The sequence below is a fragment of the Pan troglodytes genome, chromosome 8 (assembly GCF_028858775.2).
Source record: "Pan troglodytes isolate AG18354 chromosome 8, NHGRI_mPanTro3-v2.0_pri, whole genome shotgun sequence".
Lineage (NCBI taxonomy): Eukaryota > Metazoa > Chordata > Mammalia > Primates > Hominidae > Pan > Pan troglodytes.
In genome coordinates, this window is record NC_072406.2 from 26,054,461 (window position 1) to 26,074,725 (window position 20,265).

The 20,265-nt window shown below is 43.1% G+C and overlaps 1 protein-coding gene across 6 annotated transcripts in view; it reads left to right on the top strand.

The window, feature by feature from the left end:
• The window catches only part of MCM10 (minichromosome maintenance 10 replication initiation factor), a 48,519-nt gene that overhangs the window by 17,913 nt on the left and 10,341 nt on the right, over positions 1-20,265 (top strand). For all 6 annotated transcript variants that reach the window (XM_063781407.1, XM_063781405.1, XM_063781408.1 and 3 more), the window contains exons 7-16: positions 1,017-1,182; positions 3,513-3,680; positions 6,747-6,863; positions 9,443-9,642; positions 11,888-11,988; positions 12,840-12,950; positions 13,036-13,153; positions 15,619-15,847; positions 18,204-18,348; positions 19,269-19,387. In XM_063781407.1, coding sequence (XP_063637477.1) covers positions 1,017-1,182; positions 3,513-3,680; positions 6,747-6,863; positions 9,443-9,642; positions 11,888-11,988; positions 12,840-12,950; positions 13,036-13,153; positions 15,619-15,847; positions 18,204-18,348; positions 19,269-19,387 — 1,474 coding nt within the window. The remainder of the gene's footprint in view (positions 1-1,016; positions 1,183-3,512; positions 3,681-6,746; positions 6,864-9,442; positions 9,643-11,887; positions 11,989-12,839; positions 12,951-13,035; positions 13,154-15,618; positions 15,848-18,203; positions 18,349-19,268; positions 19,388-20,265) is intronic.

A 20,265-nucleotide genomic window follows, 5' to 3' on the forward strand; every position in this document is an offset into this window, starting at 1 on the left:
CACACTACAATCACAGAAATCAGACAAAGGAAAGAATTTTCCCACTGAAGTCAATGTTTTGCTTCCTGAATATTCTTCATTGTTCAAACTTAGCTCTGGGACTTTCTGTTCCAGAAGATTCATGAAATAGTGAAGAACCATGTTTTTCTCTGAGTGTCTTTTCTTGTCTGCAAATATATAACGCTATCAAAGATGAAACAAATGTTAATAACCCTAAGAGTTTTTTGACTCGGTCATTAGGAATAAGAATATATTAATTGAAGCTACATTCAAAAGCCTTTATTGTATGTCAAAATGTTGTCTTTAAAAAAAATTCAATTACAATAGTAGAACCTGTGAAATTCTTGCATAATCGATGAAATTTAAGTGTCTTATTTATGAATATTAATTCATGGTTTTGTAATAAAGTAAAAAAGGATTGTTTGCAGAAGAATATTAAAATTTGCATAATTTAAGAGCTTAAAGGATTTGCGATCTTTCTTGTATTGTATATAAGCCCTAGATCTATATCCAAAGAAAGGCAAACCTAGCTTTAAAAATTATCTTAGAGGCCAGGCGCAGTGGTTCACACCTGTAATCCCCACACTTTGGGAGGCCGAGGCGAGCAGATCGCTTGAGGCCAGGAGTTTGAGACCAGCCTGGCCAACATGGCAAAACCCCATCTCTACTAAAAATACAAACAGTAGCACATGATGGCACGTGCCTGTAGTCCCAGCTACTCAGGAGGCTGAGGCAGGAGAATCACTTGAACCCGGGAGGCGGAGGCTGCAGTGAGCCGAAATTGCGCCACTGCACTCCAGCCTGGGCAACAGAGTGAGACATCTTTAAAAAAAAAAAAAAGAATTATTTATTTATTTGCTATAAAAATGGATGCCTTGGTCATACTATATAACTAAGCTTCCCAAGAACAGGTACTGTAGAGGTTTCTGACCATCACACTCCCTTACCACCTGCTAAGGTGCCAGGTGATTTTTTTATTAGAATCATAATTACTAATCGCTGGTTTCTTAACCCAGGCGGCCTCGAGTGTCCTCCACAGAAATGAACAAGAAAATGACCGGCCGAAAACTGATCAGACTGTCTCAGATCAAGGAAAAGATGGCCAGAGAGAAGCTGGAAGAAATAGATTGGGTGACATTTGGGGTTATATTGAAGAAGGTTACGCCACAGAGTGTGAATAGTGTGAGCCATTGTATTGGTTTCTTAGCTGTTTTACTACAAACTGACAGTGGGAATTTGATGTCCTGAATTTGTTAACTGGAACCTGTTGGTGTTTCATTTAGAAATAAGTATAGTAAGTTCCAGAATCACCACACATCATTGAGTTGGTATCCAGCGGGTATAAGCAAAGGATGCCCTGTTTAAATAAGACCTGGTGGTACAGGTTTCTTGGGCTTTCCATTGTCCAAATCATCCTTACTGCATTTCACTTGTCATTGTTTTAGGTGACACATGTGGTTGTCCCTGTGACACTGTGATCTCTCCCATGGAGGAGAGGCGCAAGTAACCAAAGAGGCTGAGCTCACAGGTTCTTTGGAGGTCCCTTTAGATGTAAGGTACCAACCACAGAAGTGCTGAAATTGCTGGCCTGTGTCAGTGCCGTGTGATATATTTAATTTGATGGTTATTACCAAAGATCTAACAAGTTTCAAAATCAGTTTTGACTGAGTCATAAATGGGAAAGTTATTCTGTGACCTGGCAAGTCAGATAGCCTGGTTTCTAAGCCTTGTGCCTTTAACTAGCGATGTTACCTTAGGTTGGCCGTTAATCTTTCTTTACCGGCTTCCATTTCCTTATTTATAAAATGAAGGAACTGACTTTGATTAGATTGAAAATCTCTCCTATCTCTAAAATGCTATGATTGATCATGCTCAATCATGATGTTATTCTCTAATTTAGATCTTGGCCCACCTTTGGTTTCTCATTAGAGCTGACATGGGGTTGAATTTTAAGAGTACCCGGTCCTAAGCCATTATCCTCAGCAAACTAATGCAGGAACAGAAAACCAAACACTGCCTGTTCTCACTTATAAGTGGGAGCTAAATAAATGAGATCACATGGACACAAGGAGGGGAACAACACACACTGGGGCCTGTTGGTGGAGGGCAGGGACGGGGAGAGCATTAGGGAAAAGAGCTAATGCATGGCAGGCTTTATACCTATGTGATGGGTTAGTAGGTGCAGCAAACCACCATGACACACGTTTACCTATGTAACAAACCTGCACATCCTGCACATGTACCCCAGAACTTAAAAAAATTTAAAAAAATTAAAGATTACCCGGTCTTACACTAGCCCTGTCACTGCTGAGGTAAATGTGGACAGGTCTGGTTTTCCTTTGATCAAATTCTTAGTTACTTCATAAGTGGCTGTAATGACATAATAATAATAGACACGAGAATTTATCTGAACTCTTCCAAGACAGGCACTGCAGAAATCCCTGGAAGATGGATTCCAGCTCAGAGTCCGGGCAGTAGATTCCATGCTGTAACCCATAACCATCCCCAGCCCGGGATGCCTCTGTGAGATAGTGCAAGTCAAGATTATTCACAGTATTCTGGTTTTAAAAACAACCGTAAAAGTGGAGGTTTTTCACATTATAATCGGTCAGCATTTTGAGCTGTATTTCTTCAGATACTTAATCATACTTCTGAAATGTTAAGGTTAAACTCAACCAGTTTTCTTGAAATGATGCTTTTGTAAGCTAAGCAGAGATTTAATAGCCTAGAAAGGAAAATTCTTTTTTCATATTAATAATAGACTTAGGCTAGGCTTGGTGGCTCACGTCTGTAACCCCAACGCTTTGAGAGGATGGGGTGGGAGGATCACTTGAGCCCAGGAATTCATGACCAGTCTGGGCAACATAGTGAGACCTCATCTCTATGAAAAGAAAAAAAAAATTAGCTGGGGCTGGTAGCACATGCCTGTAGTCCCAGCTGCTTGGGAGGCTGAGGGTGGAGGATTCTTTGAGCCCAGGAGTTGGAGTGAGCAATGGGACGTGATTGCACCATTGCACTCCAACCTGGGTGACAGAGCAAGACTCTGTCTCTAAAAATAATAATCATCATATAGTTAACCAATGATATGGAATAGATTTACTCATTTACGTAATATTGATTCATATCAGTAAGTTATTAAATGGTACTGTCATACCTTCCACTGTCCTTTTAATGATGTGCGTGTGTGTCTCTGTGTCATTAGAAAGGCAGTGCTATCCCACTCCCTCTGCTTAGACCGAGATAATTAGAGACTCTGCTAACAAGTTTGCCACTGGCTTGCTTTATTTCACTTTCATCTCTAAAATGAGAAGGGTAATAGAATGCAAAAGCCTAGAGAATGGGTTAAAGTTATCACACATGCTGATGATACATATTTGAATAACAACAAAAAAACTTGGATTTTATGGATTATAGGCATATAGTTTTCCATAGTAAAACTCTTGAATCATAAATGAGGACGGCATAACCTACAGTTCAAAATTATAAAAAATAAAAATAACTATTTGTTCCAGGGAAAAACCTTCAGCATATGGAAACTGAATGATCTTCGTGACCTGACACAATGTGTGTCCTTGTTCTTATTTGGAGAAGTTCACAAAGCACTCTGGAAGACGGAGCAGGGGACTGTCGTAGGGATCCTCAATGCCAACCCCATGAAGCCCAAGGATGGTTCAGAGGAGGTAAGAGCCTGTTTCTGGGATTTGATTGATGATTGTCTTTACAAGTTAACTGAGTTTTATCAAAGATGTTTGATGCTGCACACAGTGGCTCACACCTGTAATCCTAACACTTTGGGGAGGCCAAAGCGGGAGGATCACTTGAGCCCAGGAGTTCAAGACCAGCCTGGGCAACATAGTGAGAACCCCATCTCTACAAAAAATGTAAAAACTGGCTGTGAGTGGGGGCACACAACTGTTGTTCCATCTATTCAGGAGGCTGCGGTGGGAGGTTGAGGCTGTAGTGAGCCCTGATTGTGCCACTGCACTCCAACCTAGGTAACAAAGTAAGACCCCATCTCAAAAAAAAAGACAAGAAAAGAAAAAAGTTTGTATTAGTCTACCTCCAGAAAATAAGTCATGCTTTTATGTGATTGTGTCTCCGTGGATCTGGCTTTTCATTTTTTGTTCATTCATTACCCATCAGTATTCTGAATTTCCACCTATTCTAAAGTGTTTTGTAACAACTACTTTTATTCCATCTTTTCAAATTAGTTACAAAGTTCCTGGAGTTTTTGAACTATTGTACTCAGGTTTCCTTGGATTCATACCTTCTTTTTTTTTTTTGAAAGTGAGTCTTGCTCTGTTGCCCGGGCTGGAGTACAGTCATGTGTTCTTGACTCATTGCAAACTCCATCTCCTGGGCGTAAGTGATACTTCCACTTCTGCCTCCTGAGTAGCTGGAACTACAGGTGCATGCCACCATGCTCTGCTAATTTTTGTGGTTTTTTTGTGTGTATGTGATGGAGTTTTGCTCTTGTTGCCTAGGCTGGAGTGCAATGGCGTGATCTTGACTCACTTCAACCTATACCTCCCAGGTTCAAGTGGTTCTCCTGCCTCACCCTCAGCAGCTGGGATTACAGGCATGTGCCACCATGCCTAGCTAATTTTTTTTGCATTTTTATTAGAGACGAGTTTTACCATGTTGGCCAGGCTGGTTTTGAACTCCTGACCTCAGGTGATCCACCTGCCTCAGCCTCTTAAAGTGCTGGGATTACAGCCATGAGCCACCACGCCCAGCCTATTTTTGTGTTTTTTGTAGAGACAGGGTTTCACTATGTTGCCCAGGTTTGTCTCGAACCCCTGGGCTCAAGTGATCTACCCGCCTCGGCCTCCCAAAGTACTAGGATTAGAAGTGTGAGCCACCGTGCCCAGCATGATTCCTTATATAAATTTTTATGGTGGCATCAAGAAAGCAGTGTTTTATAGTTGAGGGAATTTTGCTCCGTTGACTGTGACAACCATAGCTGCAATTTAAAATCAAAGTGAATTTTCATCTTCTCAAATACTAGAGTTTTGGCACTACCTACTGCTTCTCTAGGAAATCGCAAATCTAGACACAGTGTGAATAGCAACTGGCAGTTTCTCTACTCTGACCCAGCATGGAGCTTTACTCTGTTGTAGTCAGATCATTATTTTCAAGAGAAGTGAGAAAAATGTTATCTCATTCCTTGCTTTCACCAGAGAATGGCAACAAATCTTCCTCTATTGGTTAGGAATGTGTTTGGCTGCAAGTAACAAACAAACTTAAGTATAGTTTCTTTTCAACAACAAACAGTTGGGCTTATTTTTCTTACATATTAAAAAAATTCAGATTTAAACACTATAGTGATTTAAGAGTGACATCTCTGTGAGTCTCAGCCTTTCTCTCCTGGTCACAAGATGCCTTTGAAACTCCAGCCATCACTGTGAAGTGGCATACCGTGGAAGGGTGCCAGTTTCTTGGAGAGGAATACCATGCACAGTTTACCAGTCCCGTGGGAGGGCTCTAAACACCTTGCCAATTTCTACTATTTCTAGATCTGGTAGGTTCCCAGATCTGGCTGGAAGCTTTGTACAAACCCAGCTGCCAGTGGTTCAGCATAAACCAAGCTACCTGCAGCTTTGCACAAGCCTGCCTACAGGAGTATGCATCCGGGAGACAAAGCACTTACACAAATTGGGCAAAGCACCTTAGGCAGTGAGAGTCCACAGAAGCCTAGGATCTGGGTTGAGCCAGTCCACCAAGACTCAGTCAAGGCACTGCAGGCAGGCAGAGTCCTGTCTGCTCATGGCTCTCTTCACCCTGCAGCGGAGGGATTATGAAAGCACCCTGATCTGGGTTTTATAACCTGGAGGCTACTTGGCTTATTGAGCTCAAGTGTTGTAAGAGATCTTGTCCTAGGAGGGGTGAGGACAAAGCCCGAGCTATTCAGGACAGTCCCTCTTGGTACAGTCTGTCCAAGAAGAGAATTGCAAACAAGAAGGGAGAGAGCTGAGTTCAGCAAGGGCCTTGAGGGACTTGTCTCCCTCCAGTCATCTCCATTCAAGGCAAGAAGTGAAGAGGAAGGAGGAGCCAGCCTCCTAACTCATTTTGTCAGGAAAGCAGAAGCTTCCCTACCAACTCCTGTTTATGTCTGAGCATCTAGAACTCATCACATAACCAATGCTAGCTCTAAGGAGTGCTGGGAAAACAGGGAACAGGATCTATTACCTGAGGCTGAGAACTCAGCCAGCCCAGACAAAATCAGGATTCCAATCGCAAAGATGAAGGAAAGGATGGAAAATGGGAAGAGAACTGAAGGTGCCTTCTGCACCCCTGTTCCTAAAACGGTTATAGAGCACTGGCTTCAAATTCCTTTAGAGCAGTAAAACCTCTCTCCTTTTTGAGACGGCCTCACTCTGTTGCCCAGGCTGGAGTGCAGTGGTGTGATCACAGCTCATTTCAGCCTGGACTTCCCAGGCTCTAGTGATCCTCCCACTTCAGCCCCCCAAGTAACTGGGACTACACGCATGCACTACCATGCCTGGCTAATTTTTGTGGTTTTTTGTAGAGACAGGGTTTTGCCACAGTGCCTAGGCTAGTCTCAAACTCTTGGCCTCAAGCGATCCACCTGCCTCGGCCTCCCAGAGTGCTAGGATTATAGGTGTGAGCCACTGCGCCTGGCAATAACCTTCTTAAATCAGCACCAACCATTCTTTTTTCTATTCCTGCTAATAAAAGGCCATAATTTTGTCCGCCTTTAACTCCTGCCCCACCTTTTCTTACAGGTGTGTTTATCTATCGATCATCCTCAGAAGGTCTTAATTATGGGTGAAGCTCTTGACCTGGGAACCTGTAAAGCCAAGAAGAAGAATGGAGAGCCGTGCACGCAGACTGTGAATTTGGTTGGTTTCAGCCTTGTTAGGATGGTTTCTGCTAAAGAAAAGAACAGTTAGGAATAAACTGTTGGTGCTTTAGCTGTGATGACCAGTTTGGAACTGAGTTTCCCACTTAAAGGAAGAGTCAAAATGAGAAAATTTAATGTGTGGTTAATAATTGCCAGTTTAAAAAAGTGAGGGCAGGGGAAAGGTGAGGGCATTTAACCTCTTAGGAAAGTGATCTTTTATCTGACCAAGAAGTTTAAGACAGAATTTTTGTTTGCCTTTAATTCTTGTAATTCCACAGAGCAAACATGATGAAATACAATGAAAATTGTATTTTAGCCTATATTTTAACTCCATTATACCTTTTCTGAGGGCTTTTTAAAAAATAATAGCTTCATTTAGGTATAATTCACATACCATGCAGTTCACCCTTTTAAAGTAAGCAATTCAGGCCAGGTGCGGTGGCTCACTCTTGTAATCTCAGCACTTTGGGAGGTCAAGGTGGACAGATCATCTGAGGTCAGGAGTTTGAGACTAGCCTGGCCACCACGGTGAAACCCCATCTCTACTAAAAATACAAAAATTAGGCGGGCATGGTGGTGGGCGCCTGTAGTTCCAGCTACTCAGGAGGCTGAGGCCAGAGAATCACTTGAACCTGGAAGGCAGAGGTTTCAGTGAGCCGAGATCACACTATTATACTCCAGCCTGGGCGATAGAGTGAGATTCTGTCTCCAAAAAAGAATATAAATAAATAAAGTCAACAATTCAGTAATTTCTAGTACATTCACAGAGCTGTGCAACCATCACCACTGTGTAATTTCAGAACCCTTTCATTGTCCCAGAAAGAAACCCAGTACCCACTAGCAATCACTCCCCAGTCTCCTCTCCCCCAGCCCCTGGTAAGCACTAACCTACTTTCTGTCTCTATGGATTTGCCTCTTCTAGACATTTCATATAATGGAATCACAATATGTGGCCTTTTCTGTCTGGCTTCTTTTGCTTAGCATAATTTTTCTCACAATTGATCCGTGCTGTAGCATTTATCAACACTTTATTCCTTTTTGTGGGTAAATAATATTCCATTGTATGGATATACCATATGTTGTTTATTCTTTCATCAGTTGATACACGCTTGGGTTGTTGCCACATTTAGCTATTATGAATAATGCTGCTAAAACACTCACATACAAGTTTTTATGTGGATGTATGTTTTCCACTCCCTTGGGCATATACCTGGGAGTGGGATTGCTGGGTCAACATGGTAACTGTCCAGAGTTTGGAGGAACTACCAGACTGGTTTCCCAAGTGGCCCACCAGCAATGGATGAACTTTCCAGTTTCTCCCTGTCCTCATCAGCACCTGTTACTCTATTTCTTTTTTGTTATAGCCATTGTAGTAGGTGTGAAGAGGTACTTCTTAGAGTTCTTTGAAAGGATTAAATGACAGGCTTTGGTTTCATCTTTTTTTATTCCCTTATTCCTTCCTATTAGATTAATTGGTGGACAGGAAAGAATAAGGTGGGAGACGGTTGGAAAATGAGGTTTCAGAGTGAAGTACCCAACAGATCTCCCCGTGAGAATTAGATTCTTAAAAATCCATTGTCTGGATGGGGCAGTGGCTCACACTTGTAATCCCTGCACTTTGGGTGGCCGAAGTGGGCCGATCACTTGAGGCCAGGAGTTCAAGACCAGCCTGGCCAACATGGTAAAACCCCGTCTCTAGTAAAAATTCAAAAATTAGCTGGGCGTGGTTGTGCACGCCTGTAATCCCAGCTACTTGGGAGGCTGAGGCACAAGAATCACTTGAACCTAGGAGTTGGAGGTTGCAGTGAGCCAGGATCACACCACTGCACTCCAGCCTGGGTGACAGAGCGAGACTCTGTCTCCAAAAAAAAATCCATTGTCGCCGTAACTACTGTTCACCCAGCAGAACAATGCGGCACCATCTCTCTTTGTTTCTTTCACTGAAAGGATAGCACTTGTCCGAGGATCAACCAGAGAAACAGCTAGAAAAACCTCGCTGGGAGCTGATTTTGTTTTTAAATTATTTTTTATTGGGGCAAAATTCACAATATACAGTTAATCATTTTAAAATACATATATAATTCAGTGGTATTTAGTTGTGTAACCACCAGCTCCCTGGTTTCAGAATTCCATCACCCTGTAAAAACACTGGCACCATGAAGTCATCACTCCCATCCCCACTCCCTCCATCTCCTGGTGACGTCTAATCTGCTTTCTGTCTCTATGGATTTGCCTCTTCTATAAAAACTTCCTTTTATATTAAATAACATAGGACCTTGTGTGTCTGACTTCTTTCACCTAACTTGTTTTCAAGGTTCATCCTAGAAGCTGATTTCCTTTGTAGAAAGAGGGCAAGGGGTATTTCACCAGAACAGTGCTTTCAGGGGACTCGAAGGGAAGAACTTCTTCCCCTCAGGGACTGAGCAGCCCTACCACATTGGGAACGGTCGTGGAGGGCAGCAGGGAGGACTCTGCATGTGTCATGTTCCGGGAAGTGGGGAGAAAGAACTGTGTCTGCTCACTGCTGTTTCCTGGCCTGTTGCCCTCACCCTGATGCCACTGCTCTGCCTTTTGCAGCGTGACTGTGAGTACTGTCAGTACCATGTCCAGGCTCAGTACAAGAAGCTCAGCGCAAAGCGTGCGGATTTGCAGTCCACCTTCTCTGGAGGACGAATTCCAAAGAAGTTTGCCCGCAGAGGCACCAGCCTCAAAGAACGGCTGTGCCAAGATGGCTTTTACTACGGAGGGGTTTCTTCTGCCTCGTATGCAGCTTCAATGTAAGACGTTCTCGGGCTTCTTTTGGGCAGAGGATTTTGCTTATCAAAGACTAAACCTACTGGTTGTACCTTCCTGTAACCGTCATAGGATACTTGTACAGGTTTTATCTTTCATAACTCACTACCTGAAACAAGTTGGTTAAAGACCGCTTTTATTCCCAGGTAGAGAGAAAAACTTTCAGGAGAGAAAGAGATTGACTTACGTTGTGTTGGACTTTAAGAGAGCCCACTCTTCCTCTTCAACTTTTTTTTTTTTTTTTTTTTTTTTTTTTTTTTTTTTTTTTTTTGAGACGGAGTCTTACTCTATCACCCAGGCTGGAGTGCAGTGGTGCAGTCTCAGCTCACTGCAACCTCCAAGTCCTGGGTTTAGGTGATTCTTCTGCCTCAGCCTCCTGAGTAGCTGGGACTACAGGCGTGTGCCACCACGCCCAGCTAATTTTTGCATTTTTGGTACAGACAGGGTTTCACCATGATGGCCAGGCTGGTCTCGAAATCCTGACCTCAAGTGATCTGCCTGCCTCGGCCTCCCAAAGTGCTGGGATTACAGGCATGAGCCACTGCTCCCAGCCCCTCTCTGACTTCTAATGTGAATAGTGCACCTTCATCAGGGCCATTAAAAATGTGTTAATGACAGTGTTAACACCCTTTTAATTATTTCTCGTACGACTATATGAGTGAGGCTACAGACCTCATGGAACCCAAATTTCATTCAGTGAGTGAATATACTATGAAGCTTCACATGGGGAGTGGGGCGATGCTGGGCAGGCATCCATGGCCCCTTGCCTGGGGGTTCAGAGTCACTACAGCCCCTGACGCTGTAATCCAGGGGTGTCCAATCTTTTGGCTTCCCTGGGCCCCTTTGGAAGAATTGTCTTGGACTACACATAAAATATATTAATGATAGCCTATAAGCTTAAAAAAAGAAAGAAAAGAAAAGAAAAATCTCTTAATGTTTTAAGAAAGTTTATGAATTTGTGTTGGGCCGCATTCAAAGCCATCCTGGGCTGCATGTGGCCCGCAGGCTATGGTTTGGATAAGCTTGTAATCAGTGGCCTCGTCACTACATTATATAAAGCATATCTGAGGACTTGGCATGAGGCAGCTACAGTTGGTCCAAGAATAAAACATAGATTTTTGTTCCCAATCCAGCAGGAATGGGGCAAGAGGACTCATTTCCTTTTTCTTTTTTAACAGGAAGCATGTTTTTGAGATTTAAAATTATTTCTGAATTTTTCCAGTCTGCTAAAAGCAATACATGTATATTAGTCTTTTAAAAGAACATACAATCCAACCAATGGAGAAAATAAAAACCAACTATAATCCTATCACCTGAAAAACTGTTAGTTCTAGGCCAGGCACAGTGGCTTACACCTGTAATCCCAGCACTTTGGGAGGCCAAGGCAGGAGGATTGCTTAAGCCCAGGAATTTGAGACCCACCTGAGCGACATGGCAAAACCCCATCTCTACAAAATGCAAAAAAATTAGCTGGGCATGGTGGCACACGCCTGTAGTCCCAGCTGTTTGGGAGGCTGAGATGGGAGAATTGCTTGAGCCTGGGGAAGTTGAGGCTGCAGTGAGTCAGGATTGCTCCACTGTACTCCAGGCTGGACAACAGAGTGGGATCTTGTCTCAAAAAAAAAACCCCAAACTGTTAGTTCCTTGGTATATATACTCCTAGGTGTTGTGTTTCTTCATATGTGTACATTTTTAGTAATTTAAAATGAGATCATATTGTTCCTATTCTTTGTATCCACTTTTTTTCCAGCGTAAAATAATTAATGTTTTTCTCATGTATTTTCAGTGGCTACATAGTGTTCTTTTGCATACTCTGCCTTAATTCATTGAAACAATTCCCTGTGGGTGAACGTTAATGGTGTTTCCAATGTATGACATTATAAACAAAGCTGCCATTAATATCCTAAATTTTTGCATAATCCTTAATTATTTTAAGATAAATATCCAGACTGCTAGATCAAAGCATTGGCTTTTTTTAAATTTCTTTTGCCAAATTTCCTTCCAGAATGGCCTCAAGTGGATTTGTAGGCTGCCTCTAGCTTTTCCTCTGTGACACAGTGCATAAACCAGTTATGCTATTGGGCCGTAACATTAAGAAAGCCTACTTAGATGGTGTTTTGAGAAACTTTGACGGTGTGTGTAATAAATGATGATATCTATGCCTTCTTTACCTCATCAGAGCATTGAGGCTTTAGTGATTCTCCTTTTGGGGGTGACTTGTCATTTCAGTGCAGCAGCTGTGGCTCCTAAGAAGAAGATTCAAACCACTCTGAGTAATCTGGTTGTTAAGGGCACAAACTTGATCATCCAGGAAACACGGCAAAAACTCGGTAACTTTGTTTTTCCATAAGAAATTTCTTTCTCCAGTTTAATTATGCAGTCTTAGGGATAAAAGACTACACATTGGGTACAGTGTACACTGCTCCGGTGATGGGTACACCAAAATCTCAGAAATCACCACTAAGAACTTATTCATGCACAAAAATAAATAAATAAGCAAGCAAGCAAGCAAGCAAGCAGGCTTTAGGGTTGAAAATGGATACAGCTCATACTCTTAAGTAATAAGAATCCAGTCGTCACCTGTACTTAGTGAGTGGCGCGGTCTAACCTAAAGGAATCAAGCCAGGTTTGCAGGACCTTAAGGAAAAAAACAGCATATTGATTTTAGCTATGTCTTACCTTAGTATGCTTTTTAAAATTTCTTGGTGTATCTGGGTCCAACTCTTTACATCCAGCATTAGAATCAGCAGTATTATCTTCCTGGCCAAGCTTATTGGTTATCTTTTGTTAAAATGGGTCTTGGTCATAAAAACAAAAAATTTTTTAATAAAATAAAAACAAATAAAAACAAGTCTTGATCAGAGAATGCAGCCCCCATCCTGGGCTTGTGGTCAGGGACCCTTATCCTTAGCGGATATTCCAGAAACAGGGTATGGAATGACCCCTAGATTTAAGGGCTTAATATTCTAATCATTACTAGAAATAAAATATAGTCGAGATACCCTGCCATCCTATGAGTCTGATGATAGAGGTTAAGGATTCTTTTCTTTGCTCTTGGTATTCCGTCTTCTTCGTTTACATATGACTAAAATTACAAGTGCAGAGTTTAGAAAGTGGTATGTCACATGACCTCAAACTATCTGAATGTGAATCCTCTAAAGCTGGTGTTGACCTGGCACAGGGATACCCCAGAAGAGCCATTCTTGCTCTGAGGAGTTCAAGGAACTGATGGACCTGCCGACGTGTGGAGCCAGGAACTTAAAACAACATTTAGCCAAAGCCACAGCTTCAGGTACCATCAGCTGCACGGCCACACGTGTGTCCCTGTGTTCCCTCAGCCTCCCGGGGCACCCCCTCAGTCTGGGCTTCTGTTTCAGGGATCATGGGGAGCCCAAAACCGGCCATCCAGTCCATCTCGGCCTCAGCACTCTTGAAGCAACAGAAGCAGCGGATGTTGGAGATGAGGAGAAGGAAATCAGAAGAAATACAGAAGCGGTAAGAGGAGCAGATTTAATATTCCCCGCGTGGGTCATCCATCTCAGGCGTCCTCAGAACGTCTTCATCGATTTCCAGAATGTGACTTCAGGTTTCGGTTGGCTGCGTTTTAACTCTGAAAGTTTAAAATAGTTTTCCCATAACCTGAATAGCATTTAAGGCTGTATTATTTCTTACACTGGTGACTCCCAACACCAAATGGTACAGGTTAGAGTCGTTATCACCATGGAAAAGGGAAAGGAGTGAAGTGTATGTAAAGAGGGTTTTTGTGAAGGGGGAGAGCGTAGGTTCACATGCTGGCTGTCATTTTCTCTCTCTCTTTTTTTTTTCTGAGACGGGTATTCACTCTGTCGCCCCAGCTGAAGTGCAATGCTGCAGTGTCGGCTCACTGCAACCTCCATGTCCCAGGCTCAAATGATCCTCCTGCCTTGGCCTCCCAAGTAGTTGGGACTACAGGCATGTGCCACTATGCCTGGCTAATTTTTGTATTTTTTAAATAGAGACTGGGTTTTGCCATGTTGCCCAAGCTGGTCTCAAACTCCCGGACGCAAGCCTGGATTTGCCTGGCTGCCATTTCTGGGTTTTGCCACAATTCAGTTTTTTATGACAGGCAGAGCCAGTGAGTAGAGTACAGTTCTTTGGATAAAGGATAAAACTGAAGCACTAAAAATGGAGAGTCATTTTAGAGGCAAAAGCAAGTGGAAATGTGTTACTTGGCTTCAGCCAACAAGTAAAAAAAAAATCAAGTGGAAATGCATAGGGTAGGTGGACAAATGAATGATTCCTGAACTCAGGTCACCTGAATACTAATGGGAGCTGCGGTTCACAGGCACTTCATACGTACTCCATAAACACAGCTTCTGAGCCTCTGGAGGCTTCTCAGCCTTGTTTTACTAATAGTGTGCCTGGAGGTCAGAGAGCTAGTTTATGGTGGGGCCGAGTTTTGGGCTCACACATGTTGTGCTCTGGTGCTGAACCTTTTGCCATCCCGAATCTGGGCTGCTGAAAGGCAACCACATCCATGAAAGGGAGTCAATGATAAGACAAGAGGAAATTCTTTGGGAAAGTAAGAGAATGGGTTTGGTCTCAGGCAGATTAGTTTGAAGTGCTGGTGGGATATCTATAGAGCTATTCATCTTGAGCCTACAGATGACATAAATTATACACGTGGACATAGAAATATGTATGGAGTTGGGGGCCTCGTGGGAAATAGAGAATGCCCATCAGCTTGAAGGCATTGCGTAATGAAAATTTTCAGCATTTTGTTGGCCAAGGAAACCTTATCTTTGCGTAGGATTTGACAGGCAGTTTGCAAACACAGCCTAGAGCTTGCAAGAGTGGCTGTGCGGTTGGGAAGAGTACTGCTCTGGGATGGCCTGGCTCTAATCCTGAGTCTGGCCCTTGTGAGTAATGTGATCCTAGGCCTCAGTTTCTTCATTGATCAAATGAGCAGTTTGGACTAGATGATTTCTGGGGTTTGTTATTTGTTTTTAAATATCTCTTATGAGGCTGGCTTGGTGGCTTATGTCTGTAATCCTAGCACTTTGGGAGGCCGAGGCAGGCAGATCGCCTGAGCCCAGGAGTTTGAGACCAACCTGAGCAACATGGCGAAATCCTGTCTCTACAAACAGTACAAAAATTAGCTGGGCATGGTGGTGCACACTGTGGTCCCAGCTACTCGGGAGGCTGAGGTGGGAGGATCACCTGAGCCTGGTAGGCAGAGGTGGCAGCGAGCCGCAATCGTGCCAACGCACTCTAGTCTGGGTGACAAAGCAAGACCCTGTCTCCAAAAACAAAAGTAAAATAGCTCTTAAAATTATTTTTTGCCAGGCGTGATGGCTCACGCCTATAATCCCAACACTTGGGAGGCTGAGCTACGAGAATCACTTGAACCTGGGAGGCAGAGGTTGCAGTGAGCCAAGATCATGCCACTGCACTCCAGCCTGGGTGACACAGCGAGACTCTGTCTCAAAAAAATAAAAAAAAAGAAAGGGGATGTAAAATAATTGCTGCAAGTTACAGTGTTTTTCATTAATGACTTCCAAATGTCTCACATGTATCGTCTCTTCCCAGTAGCATAAACAAAGATGCAGGGAGGTGCAATGAGTTCCTACAGGCCCTAGAGCTGACGGTAGGGGTGGGAATACAGTTCACACCGCGTCTTCAGCTGTGTTCCTTGTGGATGACATCCACTGGACAGCCAATTGATAAAAACAGTTATCAGTTCTAAAGTGTTAGGACAATTACAGCTTATTCAAAGAAAACTCAATTAAGGAGGAGTTAGTAAAGCTAGTATTGTTCTTATCGTGTGCAAATTTGAATTACCAGCCTAGAAGGGGACACTATTTTACTAACAACTAGCTCCCAACTGGTGGCCTGCCTGCCGCCTCCCAGTCCACTTTGAGTTCTAGAGTTTTTATTTTCGTAAACCCTGTTTGCATATTTTGACTGTATGTTCTTTAAAGATTTCTGCAGAGCTCAAGTGAAGTTGAGAGCCCAGCTGTGCCATCTTCATCAAGACAGCCCCCTGCTCAGCCTCCACGGACAGGATCCGAGTTCCCCAGGCTGGAGGGAGCCCCGGCCACAATGACGCCCAAGCTGGGGCGAGGTGTCTTGGAAGGAGATGATGTTCTCTTTTATGATGAGTCACCACCACCAAGACCAAAACTGAGTGCTTTAGCAGAAGCCAAAAAGGTAACTGGCATCTCTTCTCTTTAGCATTTGCATTTGCATTCTGTAGGGCAGAGCTGGAGGAAAGACAGACACCTAATAGCTCTTTGTTGATCGTGATCATTAGAGTCAGTGTAATTTGAAAACATGGTAGTGTCAACATAATACTAAAAGAAAGTTAGATCTGTTATCTCAACACTTTTTCTTGTCAGGCTACAAGAGGTAGCCTAGAGGAAGATAGTGTTTTATAACCAGAGGCATTGACAGTAGGAAAACAATTCTTGGAATTGTTGAGGTGAGACTGTAAAATGGTGGTTTAAGGAATCCTTCTTTTTTTATGTTTTATTTATTTATTTATGTATGTATTTGTTTATTTATTTTTTGAGAAGGAGTCTCACTCTGTCACCCAGACTGGAGTGCAGTGGCGCAATCTCGGCTCACTGCAACCTCCTCCTCCCAGATTCAAGCGATTGTCCTGCTTCAGCCTCCCGAGTACCTGGGACTACAGGCACCTACCACCACGCCCGGCTAATTTTTAGTAGAGACAGGGTTTCACCATGTTGGCCAGGCTGGTCTAGAACTCCTGACCTCAAATGATCTGCCCACCTCGGCCTCCCAAAGTACTAGGATTATAGGTGTGAGCCACCATGCCTGGCGGTTTTATTTTTTACTTGTTGAGACAGACTATCCCCCTGTCACCCATGCTAGAGTGCAGTGGTGCAATTATGGTTCACTGCAGCCTCAACCTCCCAGGATTGATTGATCCACCTGCCTCAGCCTCCCAAGTAGTAGCTGGGACTGCAGGCACATGCCACCACGCCTTGGCTAATTTTTGTATTTTTTGTAGAGATGGGGGCCTCCCTTTGCTGCCCAAGCTGGTCTTGCACTCCTGGACTCAAGCAGTTCCACCTCAGCCTCCCAAAGTGCTGGGACTACAGGCATGAGCCACTGTGCCTAACCAAGAATCCTTTAAAAGAAATCTTACACAAAAGTCCAGTCCCATGACAGGTGAAAGCTGAGTTGCTGCGGCTGAAGTAGGGGTAGGGCACCCAGAGCCCCACCTGCCCACTTCCTGAGTGCCCCGATCGAGCCTCTCTCTTCTCTTAAGTTAGCAGCTGCAGCCAAATGAAGGGCAAAGCTTGCTGTATGCCAAAACCTTACCTATAATAATAACAACAGGAATACCTACAATAACCATGGCACATGTCCATATTACTCCGTACTTGTGATATGTGTGTGCCATGTATTCACTATGTTTATTTATTTATTTATTTATTTATTTTTTGAGATGGAGTCTCACTCTGTCACCCAGGCTGGAATACAGTGGTCCGATCTCGCCTCACTGCATCCTCTGCCTCCTGGGTTCAATCGATTCTCTTGCCTCAGCCTCCCGAATTGCTGGGATTACAGGTGCCCACCACCATGCCTGACTAATTTTTGTATTTTTAGAAGAGACAGGGTTTCACCATGTTGGCCAGGCTGGTTTTGAACTCCTGACCTCAAGTGATCCACCTGCCTCAGCCTCCCAAAGTGCTGGGATTACAGGCATGAGCCACTGCGCCCGGCCAGGAATGTATTTACTATGTAAAGATTCATACTTTGCAGATATTATCTTATTTCATCCATACAACCATGACCTTCAAAGGTAGGTCAATGCTATATCATCATTTCCTTCTCTTTTTTTGTGTGTTTGTTTTGAGACAGGGTCTCACTCTGTCTCCCAGGCTGGTGTACAGTGGTGCAATCACAGCTCACTGAAACCTCCATCTCCCTGGGCTCAGGTGATCCTCCCATCTCAGTCCCCTGAGTAGCTGGGACTATAGGCATGCACTACCATGCCCAGCTAATTTTTGTATTTCTTGTAGAGATGAAGTCTCACTATGTTGCTCAGGCTGGTTTTAAACTCCCGAGCTCAAGAAATCCACCTGCTTCAGCCTCCCAAAGTGCTGGGTTTACAATGAGCTACCATGCCAAGCCCCATTTCCATTTTATACATGAAAAATTAAGTAATTTTCCTTGGGTTACAAGCTAGTCTGTGGCAGAGCTGGATGGAACTGTATCTTAATTCTCTCTGATTCTAAAACTTCCAAAATGGTGATGTGGCTCCTTTATGGATCTGGAAGCCTGCAGTCTTGCTGATGTCAAACTTGTTATATTTAAATAAACTAAGATTTTATTCATCAACATATAGACCTGTCTCCCATGCTATTGTATTCTAGTAATTGTGTAAATAATACTAAGTAAAATTAAGATACGTTCTGCCAATTTCTGTCAGAGAACAGCCAGAATTCACTGGTTACTAATAAAAAAGGGATCCAGGTCTATAAGTGCCTCTGTCATCTTTTAGATCTTTACCTCCCTCTCATTCCCTTTTTTCTAGTTAGCTGCTATCACCAAATTAAGGGCAAAAGGCCAGGTTCTTACAAAAACAAACCCAAACAGCCTTAAGAAGAAACAAAAGGACCCTCAGGACATCCTGGAGGTGAAGGAACGTGTAGAAAAAAACACCATGTTTTCTTCTCAAGGTACTGCAGTTTCACAGTTAACAGTGGGAAAGAGAAACTGTTTCTAAGGGAAATATGTTCTAAACCCAAACCAGCACCCAGATATCAAGCAATTACTTCCATTTCCTCCTATATAGAATACCTAAATAGAATTTCTACGGGTGGAACTGATTTTTTTTTTTTTTTGATGGAGTCTTGCTCTGTTGCCAGGCTACAGTGCAGTGGCGCAGTCTTGGCTCGCTACAGCCTCTGCCTCCTGGGTTCAAGCGATCCTCCTGCCTCAGCCTCACGAGTAAGTGGGACTACAAGCATGCGCCACCACGCCCAGCTAATTTTTTGTATTTTTAGTATAGATGGGGTTTCACCATGTTGGCCAGGATGGTCTCGATCTCTTGACCTCATGATCCGCCCGCCTTGACCTCCCAAAGTGCTGGGATTACAGATGTGAGCTGGAACTGATTTTTTTATAATTACATTAAATTGGAATGAAATTGGGCACAATTTGAATACTTGGGAATAGGATTGCTCATTGGATCTTTGTACATATATATATTAGCATAAAGATTTACTTTGACAGAACTAGAATTCCTCTGTTTTAAATTGCCATATCTTTATTTTTAAAACTCTGAAGTTGGCAATATCATTTTAACATAATTGTCAACATTATTTACACTGTTGTTATCTGTTGCTATCGTCAGCTGCCTATTTGAAGGTGAAAAAGAGATTCTGTTTAGTGGTAAAATCTGCCACCACCCCACATTCTAGGCTCAGCTTCTTGGCTCACCTCTGAGAGCTTTTCCCTGCTGGGACCAGCTGGGGTAGGTCAAGTTTGAAGGGCTGGTAGGCAGAGGAGGAGGGAGTGGGAGGGAGTAGAGTTGATGAGGCGCACTGGCTTTCTGAAATTTCTTGGTCACTGCTGATGTTTGTTCTTTGTGCCCTAGCTGAGGATGAATTGGAGCCTGCCAGGAAAAAAAGGAGAGAACAACTTGCCTATCTGGAATCTGAGGAATTTCAGAAAATCCTAAAAGCAAAATCAAAACACACAGGCATCCTGAAAGAGGTAAGAGCCCAAAAGCTCAAGGATGGTGTTGATGTCCGATGTCCTTCAAAGCCAAGGTGCTAGCTGTAGGACCAAGAATCTGTTGTTCGTTTTATTTTGTTTTTCTGAGACAGAGTCTCAGTCTGTGGCCCAGGCTGAAGTGCAGTGGCGCAATCTCGGCTCAACGCAAGCTCCGCCTCCCAGGTTCAAGCGATTCTCCTGCCTCAGCCTCCCAAGTAGCTGGGATTACAGGTGCCTGCCACCACGCGAAGCAAATTTTTGTGTTTTTAGTAGAGACAGAGTTTCACCGTGTTGACCAGGCTGATCTCTAACTCCTGACCTCAAGTGATCCTCCTGCCTTGGCCTCCCAAAGTGCTGGGATTACAGGCGTGAGCCACCATGCCCGTACCCAGCCAAGAATCTGTTTTTTACATAAATCTAGAAGTAGGTATATGTCAGTTTGTTTGAGTTTGCTTTGAAGAACAGGAGAATTTCTAATAAATTTTAGCTTTGTCCTTGTCTCTTTACTGAAGAATATAATTTGATTTAACATGACTTAAATAGATATCAATATTATAAAAATGTTTGCATTTGGTTATGGCTGTGAAATTATGTTTAAATGGCTCTACACTGCTGCTATTTTTTGCCTTGCAATATGCAAAAAGAGTTTTCCCATTCCAGTATTTTTATATTGGCATTTCAAATGCTCTAAATCAGTAGTTAACCCCATCACACCCAAGGACCCTTTTTAATAACAAGTATTTTGTATCGCTTCCTTATCTTGAAATAAAATTCATAGATAATATGAATTACCTATACTAGTCATTTCGAAAAAATCAATAAATATCCTAATGCAAATAAGAAAAAATGAAAAGATTTGTGATAAAGATACAGATTTC